This window comes from Aplidium turbinatum, chromosome 13 (assembly GCF_918807975.1).
Source record: "Aplidium turbinatum chromosome 13, kaAplTurb1.1, whole genome shotgun sequence".
Lineage (NCBI taxonomy): Eukaryota > Metazoa > Chordata > Ascidiacea > Aplousobranchia > Polyclinidae > Aplidium > Aplidium turbinatum.
This window is the reverse complement of record NC_137484.1, coordinates 23,083,959-23,097,322: the sequence shown is the minus strand read 5'-3', so window position 1 is coordinate 23,097,322 and position 13,364 is coordinate 23,083,959. Positions and strand designations below refer to the sequence as shown.

Below are 13,364 nucleotides of genomic sequence, written 5' to 3'. Positions count from 1 at the left end.
ACATAGTACTGCAAATTACATACTGGTCACTGGGAGCGACAGCCGTTTGCAGTGGTGGATATAAGAATGGGCAAATTGGGCAGTTGCTCAGGGCCCCCCACACTTTGATTTACGCGCTTTCGAGGCCCCCCCCAATTTGATTAGCGCGCTAAAATTTACTGCGGTGAAGTATTTTCTTCTTTTATTTACATAACTGAAGTCTACAATACTTGTGCATTTTTGCAAATTGTAGTTACCCCCTGCAGTGAATTTACATGCCTCATTATTAAATGTGGTCAACTTTGCTGAACCATCATTGTAACCTCTAAAGGTAACGATGATAATAAACCACTTCAATTCCCTGATACCAGTTTTTTATTGTTGTTTATTTTTGTTGAAAACTTTACAAGCACTCACCAAACAGTACTCAGTAGCACCATGAGTGATTATTTCACACCAGCTAATCAGTGTCAATTTGACATAAAAGGAAAGGATTCCCTCGTTTTCTCAAAACCATAAAAATTCCAAAGAAAATCAACCAAAAGCGAACGGAGCAACTCTACCAGTATAAAAGCAACCCCCCCATCACCTCGTATCAGCCTAACGTGTACCATAACTTTAGGCATTGCCAGAAATAATTACAACTTAAGACTGGTCAGTAGCAGTCTTAACTTTTGAACATTTTGATAAGAACTTAAGTATTGTTTAGTCAAAAGTTTAGTTTCTGCATACAGTTTTAACCCTTTGCTTTTCAACGTTTTTTTGGAAGTTAACTGCTCAAGGGGGGGCCATTTTTGGATCAAATTCAATCAGCTGTTACGAGTTATCCGCTGATGCTATTTCAACAGAAGTTGCACTGGTGTGAAAGCAAATCATTTGTCCATAAGTTTGAAAACTCATTATTTTAAAATTTTATATGTTAAACTTGATATTTCAATTTTTGCAAAGGTACCTAAAAACGACAATTTTGATTTAACTTGCCGCCTTTAATTAACCGTGCTAATCCGATTTCATGCAAACTTCTAAATAACAAAGAGCTCGATCGAACGCACGAAGTGTGTGTGCGGTGTGCCGAATCATTGCATTGATTAGAATTTACGACTTGCGAGCAAATCTTATTGTAAGCTACTCAGTACTCACTGATTCTAAAATAGATACAATCAGAGTAATATTGTTACACGAATTTGAAAAAAACAAAACTGCGTTTGTTGTCTTACATTTTTGTCCTAAACTAATGCATTCCGAAACTCATGGCTAGCTTCTAGTTTTATGGAACCAAATTTCTCATAAGTAACACCTTAGCCTGCTTGAATAGCTGTTTACATCTTCGTTTGTGTATTTTAGGTCTACAATTGAGTTTGTAGTATGAATATTTTTAGTAGAGAGAAGACAATTGAACAAGTTGTTGAAATAATCTGAAATTTCTAAGTTCAAATTAGGTGCTTTTGAAATTGTGGATTTGTGTCAAGTCGCATCACAAATATCATGCAGGCCACATCATAAGTCATTTCGCTTACGAGTGTTTATAAACATGACTCATAAATTACATCCACAAAAAATACAGCATTTACATCAACAAAGCTAAGTTCGAAGCTCACTTTTTATTGAAGATTGTGTCAATCAATTTGAAAATACATTTTTAGTCCGCCAGCGTCGAAATAATGCAACAGCGAATTGAGGAACATGCGTAAACAAAGGAAATGTGAAATAACCCACAGTCAGCAAATCTACATAAATTTAACGTTTACAAATGTTGAATCAATGTAAAAGGACTGGATTGCTGACTGGGTCCTTATTGTTTGAAGCACTAAAAATACGCGTAAAAGCGACAACGTCAGCAAGGCAGTGATTATGTTTCTGGCCAAAAAAAAAATAACGTTTGACTTCAAAGATAAAAATGATTATAACGAAGCTTCAAAGTTTGTCGTAAAACATTTTACTGAGATACAATAAACATAATCATTTTGTGCCAGATTGTGAGAAGACTTCCTAGATTCTTTCCAACCATTTGCATGATTGCAAATTATTTTCTATAACTTTACATTGCTAAAAAATGGCTTCTTTGTTGAAACAACGTGGCTACAATTCTATAAAAAATTCTTAGGCCTACTACATTGAAGTAATGAAATTTTTTTTGTGATTTTGCTGATGACGTTTTACAATATCCGAGAAGTAAAAAATAATAATGATGAATTATTTTACAAAACCGTGGTTTGCAAGTGCTTCACAAAAAATTGTTGGGGGAAAATTTACTATTAGACGTAAAACGTTTGTAAAAGAAATTTGTCGGTTTACGTATTTATAATGTTTATTGCGCTGTTATCGAATTATAAACTGCCTGTAGGCTATTGTCTACCTTTGTGGTTGCCGGCCAGCTTAGAGCAGCATGCAAACTAAGCGTTTATGGTATTTGCATCGTGTTATGATTCTCGAAAATTTCCCACAAGGTCTTTATTTTTATCGTGATATTTTGTGCCTCTTCTGTCCTAAACTTGAAGTTATTGTGCAGCACTATCCACATCGGTTTTTAGACTCAGTCTTCATTGAAAATCTTTTGTGTGGTGCATCATTTCAAATAGTGTCTTTCCCTAAACTGTTACACAAATCGCCCAGAACCAGGTTGATTATTATGTATCTTACAGCAGTTGAGAGCCCGTTATTGTATGTGTGGAATTATTAGATGTCTGACTAAATTCATGCCAAAGTCGAGCAAATTCTGCTTTCGGGATCCTTGCCGTTATTTACTGTATTTTTTGTTGATAAGTTTAGGCAGCATTTTTCCAAGATAAATGAAGACATCGGTATTGTTCGTCACTTAGATTTAGTTTTCTCAGCATTATTTATTCATTCTTTGATCCACTAGTTTGTCCCACTTTTGGTATAATCGGATCGTTTATAAATGGCGGGTCTTCACAATAGCCGGCCTCTTATACATTGGCGCAACGTATTCAGATGTTGAATCAATGATGAAGAAAGCTGATTTGTTGTTTGTCTTATGTGACGCCTAAATTTATGCCTCGTCTACAGTACAAAATATTTTGTAATGTACATTGTGTACATTGTACATTTTGTTTGTAGGCCTACATTACAAAATATTTTGTAATGTAGATGAGGCATTATCATCTTTATTTTGCGCTTTTTGGAACAAAACACAGTGCACTGTGAAACAAAAATACAGGACATAACAACAAGTAGGCGACATAAAGCAGTGAAGGGACGCCATCGAGTTAGCTGCTACGTGCAAATGGAGCCTATCTCATAATTTTGAGTGTATCTCACAATTACTGTTTGCAAAAACGCTATTTCTCCGGCTTCTCCCAAAAGCATTTGCAGTGATACATTTCCTCAATTGCAAGTTTTGTCAATGAGAGCATTTCCATAGAACGTTTATTTCGAAACCAGGTTTTCGTGTCTTTATCCAAGAAAAGATTTCTTATTGTAACGTTTTTTATTCGTCAATGAATATTATCTGCTTGAAACAACTGTTTTGAATAGTTTGTGGCCTCCATAGCCTACTATTTTGATCGTGGATTGCTATTCTTCTTTGTAGAGCTGATAACGCAAAAAAGCTTGCTATTATTGTTTCTAATTAACAGCTTTGCGATCACTGGCTTTTCTTTGTAGCATAAGAAATAACGCGCTTTGTATTATTGAGGTCAAACCAAACAAAAGAAAGCAAGAGGATGCTTCTCTCTGCTCGCGCATATCGATGCACGAAGCAATTATGAGCTTATGGCTTGTCATCGCAATGTAATCCATTTCACGCTTTGCTGGAAGTTAGCTAGAAATAGCAAAAATTCACCAAAATCTTGAATTTACAAGAAAACTACACAACTTTTAGCATCAAATTTAATATCATCAGATCCGCCTGGCAATTTTAGGAAAAGTCAAGAAAAACCAAGTGCATGGCGTTACTGTGCTTCAAATAATTAAAGGAAATATGAGGGGGGGGCCAAATCTGGCCTCCCTTTGAGGAGCAAAGTGTTAAGACATGATTAGTACTTAAGTAGTTCTTATGGCTAAGGACAGCTTAAGTTTAGTTTCTACATTCAACCCTAAAGGTTATAGATTGAAAGATATAAGGCATTTCTCAGCACATCCTCTGAAATATTTCATATTCTATTGTGAAACATTTTCCCACCAGCTGGATGAAAGTAATTAATTTGGCCCATGTCTCGTTAATCCTAACTGTTTCACAGCGTAAAGGGCATTGGCTGTATGTAAAATAATGTAAAAAAAATTAATCACAACATTACAATGCATGTTCTTCATTACTCTACCAAAAAATAATGTGTAAACTCACGCTACAAATTACACTCATAAGTGACCTCAACATTTCAACATATATGAGCAGTTCTAAAATTCACATAGTTTTAATTTTCGAATATGCTCAGCGTGAATAATTTTACAAAGTGAATCCCAAATTTTGAAACCGTGCCAAAATAAAAGAGATATCACTCCTAAAGCATAAGAAGAATCGACAGCCCCCCCCCCCCAAACTGAGCAAGACTCCAGGAGCCCAACCTTCTAAGGGTTAAAAGTCATGTCGACTTATTCTTGATGCCCCCCTTATCGAAAATTGTTCTTTGTAGTACCGCTTTGAAGGTGGATTACGACTATGAACAAAAGAATAAATTTTCAACTTCAATTTGTATTGAAAATACATGACGTCATGTCTTCCAACTTTATCACATTTTTTTCATTACGTTATATTTACCACCACCAAACCACTTTTGACGATCGAATTTGTTAATCTATTATTCGGTAAAATGTTCAGATGATGTCACGTCATTACGCCGATTTGAGATATAATTTCATTCATGACGTCGTGTGGATGAAAAACTTTTACAAGTTTTATACTCTGCTGAGATTAAAGAAGAAACATAAATGATAAATATTGGAGAAATTGAGTCTCCTTTACAACTTAAGAATCGAACAACTCAAAACTGCTTTGAGTTGACTTACTTGCAACTTGAGTTGACTTACTTGAGGTTGAGATCCAAATATTAAAAAAATAATATTAATAAGCTTATGTATTAATAAAAAAAAAAATTAAAAAGATGAAGAATTAAAAAGAAAAAATTAAAAACATTGAGGAGGCAGCTGCCCCGCCTGCCCCCCCCCCCCCCCTGCCGGCGCCACTGCCTCCGTGACGTTATTTTTAATTTTATAAAAAAAAATTCAGAAGCGATGCGAAACCGAAGAGGTTCTGAGTCATTTTCGATAAAATCCCAGTTTTGCTTTTCTTGGCGTTTTCTGCGGAACCATTGCATGTCTTGAACGTGTTTGCTCTGATTCTCCGCGTAGGGTTGAAGAGACTTTTGTTAAAACATCAGACACATCAATTCAATCTTCTTCTTTTCTTTGAAAAAAATTTGAAGTCCCACGCAAGAAACAAGTGGATTTTCATGGGTTTTGCGAAACTTGTAGTTTTGTGCTTGCGATGTGTTTTATTACAATGTACATGAGAAGCAGTCAAACGTCAAATGACATTTTACAAAATATAAAAATTTATGAATGATAAAAATATGAACAGTGAACGACTGAAATAGATCATGTAATTAAGCAAGGCTGTAGAAATGTTAACATGTTACATTTTTCCCAATTTCTACTTGCTATAATAGATTTATAATATTGTAAAAATCTTTGGACTGAGAACGCCTATCTAAAAATCGCATTCTTCTAGAAGTGTAGAGGCTTTGAACCACAGAAGCAGAATCGGTCAATCAGGTTAACAGAATGAAGTTCACTAGGTGTCGTTGAAACGCTAGAGTTGAACAACCACCACTGGTTGTCTTTACTGCATTAGGCGTTCACCTACTGGGATAAAAATCAGCCTTTTCCATCATCAATCAATTATTTTATTTTTCGTCATTAACGCGTCCGGGACGAAAAAGATACTAACTACAAAAATCGGTATAGACCTACCAGCACGTTAGCCTAATGAACGGGAAAAGGTGGCAAAACCTTGAAAGGTTTAAAACGTGCCTGAATGGAACGTGCCTGAATGGAAAATCGTGTAGTAGGCTCTATGTCAGTAGTTAGCACGGCCACAAAACCTAAAAAACAAATAGCAAAATATAAAACAAAAACAGAGAAAAGCGCACATGTAGTAATGAATGACAGCCAATCATCAGTCGTCTATGTCTCTATGCTTTTAAAGAATCATCTATGAGCTGCGACAAATGAGTTTGTGAGTTACTGGGGAGGCACCGTTCATACGACCAGGTTTTATTTTCCCCATCCCTGCCCCACACGTCATTACCCAGTTCTTTATACATTTGAGTTAAAAACAATATTCTACGAAAACGTTTAAGTGAGATTGCATGACGTCATGATGTTTATTACAGAACAATGTGTTGGCAATTGTATAAACTATAAAGCATGCGAAGATTGAAAGGCATGGCACTGAAGAAACGTCACCGTAGCAACTCTTGACATCATTGTGCGTACGCAGTAGGGGCATGCATCGCTGAATTGGGTTGTGAAGAGGCGAACTGCGCTTTTGTCTGGAACGCTTGATCTTCTTGCTGACGAGTATTGGTCGCCCCTGCCTGGCAGCCCGGGTCTAAACTCGTTGGGCCGCTCTTAAGTGGATCTGAAAAACATGAGGTTCACAATAATTAGCCCTGGCTTATGAAGCTTGGTCTCCGCTGCAACAGCAAGCAAACATTCAAAGTTTTGCGACGACGTGTACTAGGCCTATTGGAGCACTATTTGCAAACAAACGCAAGGAATTGTTTGAATGCTTATCGAGAACACTCATCTGTGTCGTGATAAGGACCTGAATGACAACTACCTGGACAAGAACATTGGCTTTCTTGTCTTCCATGCTATGTTGCAACCCCAAGGATGGGAAGTTGAACACTGGACAGAAGTATTGCCAGGTCCAGGCTGTACTTTTGAACTAGGATCTTTCAAGCGGGTCCAAAAACGACAAAACACCGGGTACTTTTTCGATTCTTCGTTTTTGTTTCATTGAAGGTATCTTGCTTAGGTGGCTAGGACTTTGATTAGTACCGGCCTAAATTATACTTTCAACAACCCTGATTACAGAATTCGCATCTTGTTGATCAAACGATCTCACCTTGCATGATGATGGGTTGCTGGGTATTTCCCGTCACGTAGAGTAGTAGACCACCTGAGTGCCGGAGTCTAGCGAGTTTGTCTGTAAACAGATGGGATTAACTTGTGTACATTTCTGCTACTCGAAATCTTGTTTGACGCAAAAGATTTCCGTAACAATTTTCTTACCTGGCAGCAAGTTGATGACGTGCGACAGCAGAAGACAGCACTCACAATGAGAAGGATGAAAGACGCCAGCGACACCAGCGCGAGAAGAATGAAGAAGAAACCTGTAATTTTCTGGAAAAGACAAAAGAAAACTTGATTGAGCAACAATCCGCTCTGATAAGCTCAGTTAATTGGGCTGGAAATTCATTCACTCGAATCACTCTGTCAATTGAAGTGCCAGAATTAAGCTTACAGGATGAAAAGGCTTTCCCGATTTAAGAATAAATATTTTGAGAATTGTAAAAACTCAGTGCGATGTAACAAGCTGGTCACGTGGTTTGATCAGAGCTCTGCGATTATTTCACTTCATGGGGCCTCCACAACCCTAGAAAACTCAAACCTGACTTACAATGTACGTCTTCATGTGCAACTGCATATGTATGATTGGGTTACCGCATTTGAAAATTTTGCATACGTACTCTAGTGTAGCCTACTTTTGCTCTGCGGTGCAGGCTGCGGGGTTCTTAACCAGCAGGGGCGCGAGATCTGTGCCTAGGTGGTGCGGGGATGCTGAATTATCAAGGTTTGTTATAATATGACTTAAGAAGCAAAGTTGTTTTACCAGGTTTCAATAAAAATTTCGAACTGTCGGCGACTATTACCTTTCAGTCAATCCTAGGAGGGGGTGCGAGAACTGATTAGTAATTTCAAGGTGGTGCCGACAAAGCAAAAGGTTAAGAACCACTGCTCTAGTAAATGCGTTTGCGTACTTTTGCAAAGAGAGTTAATTCGTAAAAAACGTTGCTTTAAAAGTACGCCTATAGGACTAAGTAGTTTTAAAACTATTTATCAAGAGTTTGTGTATAAATCAAGACAAAGAAGGTAATTTAAAATCAGCAGGCTAAGACGAATACTACTAAGTTTACAAATTTACTAAACAGCAGAATAATCTTACTGTAAATTGAAAGAGCGCCGTGAAAATGACAACTCCAAGTTGAATAAACGAAAAGACAGCTGCGGTAATGGCGAATCCCATGTGGCTATTTATCTGAAACGGAGTAATATGTCGAGTTAAGTGAAAACCTTTGCTTGACATTCCGAACACCTTCAACCAGCATTGAGGAATCCGCGAAGCTTTTCACATATCAATCCAATAAAATTTGTGACTACTACTTTAACTGAATGCAAATAGATTAATCTAAATTTTTGCTGCATTCAAAAAACAAACTTTCAAGTTATTTTTCTGAAAGGTTAACGACAGTTCGATGATTTTTCATCGCATTAGTTTGTACTGAATGGAGAGTGGCAACTGACGAAAAGACCAAGTTGTTTCGTTGCCACTTTGCAAAAGAACTTGAGCAATGTATCAGATAAAATTCATATTTTACACTTTTGTCTTTCATTGTTTACATGGATAAATAATTTGAAAATATCTACGAAGACTTGACTAATAGCAAAACCTAGGTGACATGTCAAGCGACCAAATAGAATATAACAGAGTAATCGGTTAAAACTTATTAAAAATTAAGTTCCAAAAAGCAAAAAATAGCAGATGACCAGTTGACCACTCGTGGCCGCGACGATGACCATAGGAAAAATATAATCAAACAGCTCTGAGCAGGGCCGGATTTAGCTGATGGGGGGCCCGGGGCACTTTTAGATCGGGGGGCCCCCGTGCAAAAAAATTTTTTGCGCCTACGGCGCGTAAAACCATCTCTACGTCTACAGTAGCATCAGTCCAGTACTGCACAGCATTTTGCAGAAACTTTAAAGGTCAAAAGGAATAAAATAACACAAAATCACATTTTTTTCCACATAAGGGGGCCCTTCAAAAGTCGGGGGGCCCGGGGCAACTGCCCCCTCTGCCCCCCCCTAAATCCGGGCCTGGCTCTGAGTAAAAACATAGCGAAAGACATCAGCTTAAATATTTCAGCAAAACATCGCAATAACGGAAAGACTATACCAATGTAGTAACTACGTCGTAACCAACGAGACCTGAATCAATTTCTTCGGGCAAAACGAAGACAATGAAAAGCAGAAAAATTTTCTAAACTTACCAAACAAGAACCAGATTTTCTTCCACCTGCAGCAATACCAATGGAGCCGGCCACCACGACCTAAAAGTAATCGACGTCACAATTATGTGTCAACGTCACAACTGAGTGTCAGTTAAAATATTTTGACCAGCTATTTTTATCTAAGAAAAAGGTGAAGTTAAAATTTGCATTTAACATCTTCTCAGTATTATGAGGTAGCCGTTAGATTAATAATAGTTTAATTATAATGATGATAATATGTTTTTGTATGGCATCGCTGTATTCATCACAGATATGCGTTTCTCTTAGCGCTGCGCACAGCAGATAGTGTCAGTGCAAAGACACAGCCGAGTAGATTAATAACCAAAATTATATGGACTAATTTGGCCTGAAATAAAAATAATTTATTAGTTAAGTCCAGCATTTAGCAATTTAGCACACAACTCATGACCTCTAATCAAAAGAAAAAATTGTTTCGAGTTAGACTTACCCAAACCCCACCCCACATTCCCTCTCCAAAGTCAAAAGAACCAAAGATCCCTTCCCGACGTGGCAGGGAGTACACCAGGCCGGTCAGTATCGCCCCACAAATCATGCTCACTAGTCCAAGTACAAGTTCACTTATCTGGAATAGATATCATGGGCTGCATGTAAGTTTTGAAATAGAATTTGCTGGCTATACCTCGGATAATTACAGGACAGGACCTATTATGGGATAACTATAAACAATAAGTGGTCGGTTTAATTTGTTATTTCAGATACAATTTAAAAGACATTGAGAGAAATTTTCTTCTTTCGGATGAGACAAATTGTTCAAATTTTAGGGCAAATGATGGAAAACCAGGTCAAGATAACTTTCTCCAATGCTGCTTTAAGTCTACCATGCATTTGATGTTTTGTCAATGTAACATACAAGAATGACATGGACACCAGTTTGTTCCTTCGTGCAGTGCTGCATGCCGATAAAAGAGTTAAACCCTATTATATTATTTAAATCCCAAAACCTTTCTTTAGTGATGACATTTCGCTTCGGCGCAAAATTCCAAACTAAATGAAGTCTCTCAGTAAGAATTTTATTTTGAACACTCTGCCCAAAAATCTCCCTGTTTATATCAAATGAAACTTACCGCTAGTTTCCGTATGACAGATTTTGTTTTGATATCATTCGTGTGATGGTTTTCAACACTTGGTGGCACCACAGAAGAAGGTAGCTGAACGGTCGTCATGGGAACACCACTTTGTGGTTCCATACTGGACATTTGCGAATACATAAAGAAGAGTTTTCTAAAAAAGTAGAAATATTACCTGAACAAAAAACAAATAGTTTTAGTTACAATTTGAATGGTCAATAACTTCTAATGCCTTTTGAAATTACATTTGATAACTTCAAATTTGGGGCTGGTTTTGAATAGATCGGCTTTGGGTGACTATGACCAATAATTTAAAATAGCATTTCTGCTTGAAATTTAAAAATATCTGGCAACACTTTTTCAGAAGAACACGCTTTTATCGACAACTGAGGTGTAACAACCTAACCTAGTTGAAAATCGTTTTCTAAATTTCTATTTTGTGGTATACAAAGATTTCGCTTGTGACAAATCAAAAGATTTTTTTTGAAGATGCACCATCAAGCTAAAAGAGCTTGTTTTTATTATAAACCACTGATTGATTGATTAATTGATTGATTGATTGATTGATTGATTGATTGATTGATTGATTGATTGAAACACACAGCGTAAATATACGTGCCAACATATCAGACATATAGAAAATGTAAAAGCCATAAAACGCGAATTGCAAGACATGCTGAATGCAACAGAATTGTAAGTTTAAAAATCAGTGCACGTCACTGGTTGATGACGTATTACTTCTGACAACTAATTTCAATAACAGTCAAAAGCATGCAACTGGCGCAAAAACCCCATTCATTTCGATAAGTAGTAAACTACAACAAATACAATACAATCCTGCATAGAAATTCTAAGTGCCCTTCCAAAACTTTCATAATTTAATTTCAAGTGGCTTATCCTCTTTTTCTCCACGAGCAACAGTTACCTTTTTTTTACATCGTTTCAACGTTGCTAGACGTTGAAACGATAACAAATGTTGCTTCTTAAATCTGTGTGTTGATCTCTATTTAGTTTGAATTTCAACAGGGAAAGCTAAAACTGCAAACTGATTTTCTACCACAGTTCGTAAACATTTTTTCATTAACTGATATTGATAAACATTTTCACATAATACAAGAGCAACCTGTGAATTTGAAATAACTGTTTCGATAAAGCTTTGGATAAATTTTGTTTTATACAAAGCCCTGAAAAAATTCCCTTTTGATTGGAATTGTTATTAACAGCTCATTAGTCACCAGTCACGTATATCCTGTTGGAAGTGTTGCCAGATAAAACTTGATATTTTACGAGCGCAATTGGCTTGTTTCTGCGAAATCTTTTGCTAGTTTTGTTGAAAATCAAATAGACTGCGCGATGATGCTAATATCTTGATCAGCCCATGAAATACTGTGGTACTAAAAAAAAAATGTGGGTTAAGCTTACACTGAAACATAGGCTAATTAATAAATTTCATTATTAAGAAAACAAATCAAAGCAAACGTTTAATTAACTAAAATTTAAATTTAGCAAAACTATGAAGAAAAAAAAAGAAACGAAAAAGAAAAAAGTAAAGAAATGAAGGTTTTGAACATTCAGTGACTTTTATTTATTCAATATGTAAATTTGCGTTTTTTCGGGCTAGTTGTGTTGATAGTAATCTTCTGTAACTTTTTCGTTTCGATTCAGTTGTGCTGATGAATCCTATTGGAAGAAAACCGGTTCCACAACATAAATTATATTAAAAATTTTTTTTGAAATACTATTGTGAGTGTTAACCTGGTCAAATGGTTTAAGGTTTAGACTTGAGAAAAAAAGCTATTGATTAGTTTTCTTAGTAATTGCTTTCTGTGTTAAGTAGATCGCCCATTTGAGGAAGTGTCATAGTACCAGATCACCTTTTCCAGTTAGTTTTTTCCACTTTTGATCATAAATTTCATTATAGAAAATTGTGAATTTGTTCCTTTCAATTTGTTATTGATCTTTGCTAATTTATAATTTTTCACTTGGTCTTGATATTAACATAATCTGCTTCGTTTTTCAATATGTATGTCAATCACAAAAGAAAAAATTGTAGGCTATGCACTTTTCATCCAATGCTCAACTTTCCAAACAGTCAAGTTTTGTTGTTGTTCCGTATCTTCGGCCATTGTTGCGTATTTGTGACGTTCACACTGGAATCCTTGAAATAAATAAATAAATCAAACAAACTGGCAGCTCTATTATTTTTCCTTTCCGGACTTTTGACTTTGTGATGTCACAACGGTAACGAAGCATGCACACGACACACAAACACATGACCTGACTCCTCTCAGTGATGTAACAGGCAGAGGAAGTGACGTGCAAGAACAATCTCATCGGCGGACAACACAACATTGGGGAAGGGCAATTGCCAAAATATCGCTTTATAAACTTTCCGAAACAAAATGAAATTTACTTTCGACGACAAATTTCTTTACTGCAATTTGAGTTTTATGTTGTTTCGAATGACCTGTCCTGCTACAGAATCTCGTTTCATGGGAAAAAGTTGACTATTCTGCCCAAATCAAAGTTCGGCTATTTCTACGATGATTTTAGCCACAGAAAATTAAGATATTTCTGACAAATAGTAAGAACAACTCGTTGGAAAATTTAATATTGACTGGTGCAAGGCAAACGAACAAAAGGACGACAAAAAATGAAATATCTTGACAATATCAAGCAAATTACGAGAATGAAAAGTATGCCAGAAGCACTAACAAAAACAAAAGACAGAACAAAATGGAGGAAGTTCATAAGGAAGTCCGCAGCTGATCAAATATGGTTAATCTGTTGAAGAAGAAGATTTGTACTAGATTTGAATTTTTGATAAGAAAATCGCACGGGCAGTTCCATCTTAGGAAATTGTCTGGAAATGGTCTGGAAAGATTTTTAAAGAAAAGAAAATTCTAAATCAAAAAACTAATTTGAAGCTTCGTCTAACGATATCAAGACAAAGTAAAACATCGTTTGTGACAATTTCTAGAATATG

At 36.3% G+C, this 13,364-nt stretch overlaps 1 protein-coding gene across 2 annotated transcripts; it reads right to left on the bottom strand.

Moving 5' to 3' along the window:
- Positions 1 to 5,270: 5,270 nt before the first annotated feature.
- Positions 5,271 to 11,143, bottom strand: LOC145782107 (uncharacterized). 2 transcript variants are annotated; one of them, XR_014290814.1, is made up of 8 exons: positions 10,376 to 11,143; positions 9,739 to 9,873; positions 9,270 to 9,329; positions 8,168 to 8,260; positions 7,234 to 7,344; positions 7,067 to 7,147; positions 6,403 to 6,577; positions 5,271 to 6,038 (listed from the first exon to the last, which is right to left on the bottom strand). XR_014290814.1 is itself a non-coding variant. In XM_082593854.1 (7 exons), exons 1-6 carry the CDS (start codon positions 10,517 to 10,519, stop codon positions 7,100 to 7,102), a joined length of 591 nt encoding a protein of 196 aa, XP_082449980.1. In that variant the 5' UTR covers positions 10,520 to 11,143; the 3' UTR covers positions 5,350 to 6,577; positions 7,067 to 7,099. The 2 variants fall into 2 exon arrangements, 1 of the variants encoding a protein (XP_082449980.1); XM_082593854.1 differs by having other exon boundaries at positions 5,350 to 6,577.
- Between the last annotated feature and the right edge of the window lie 2,221 nt (positions 11,144 to 13,364).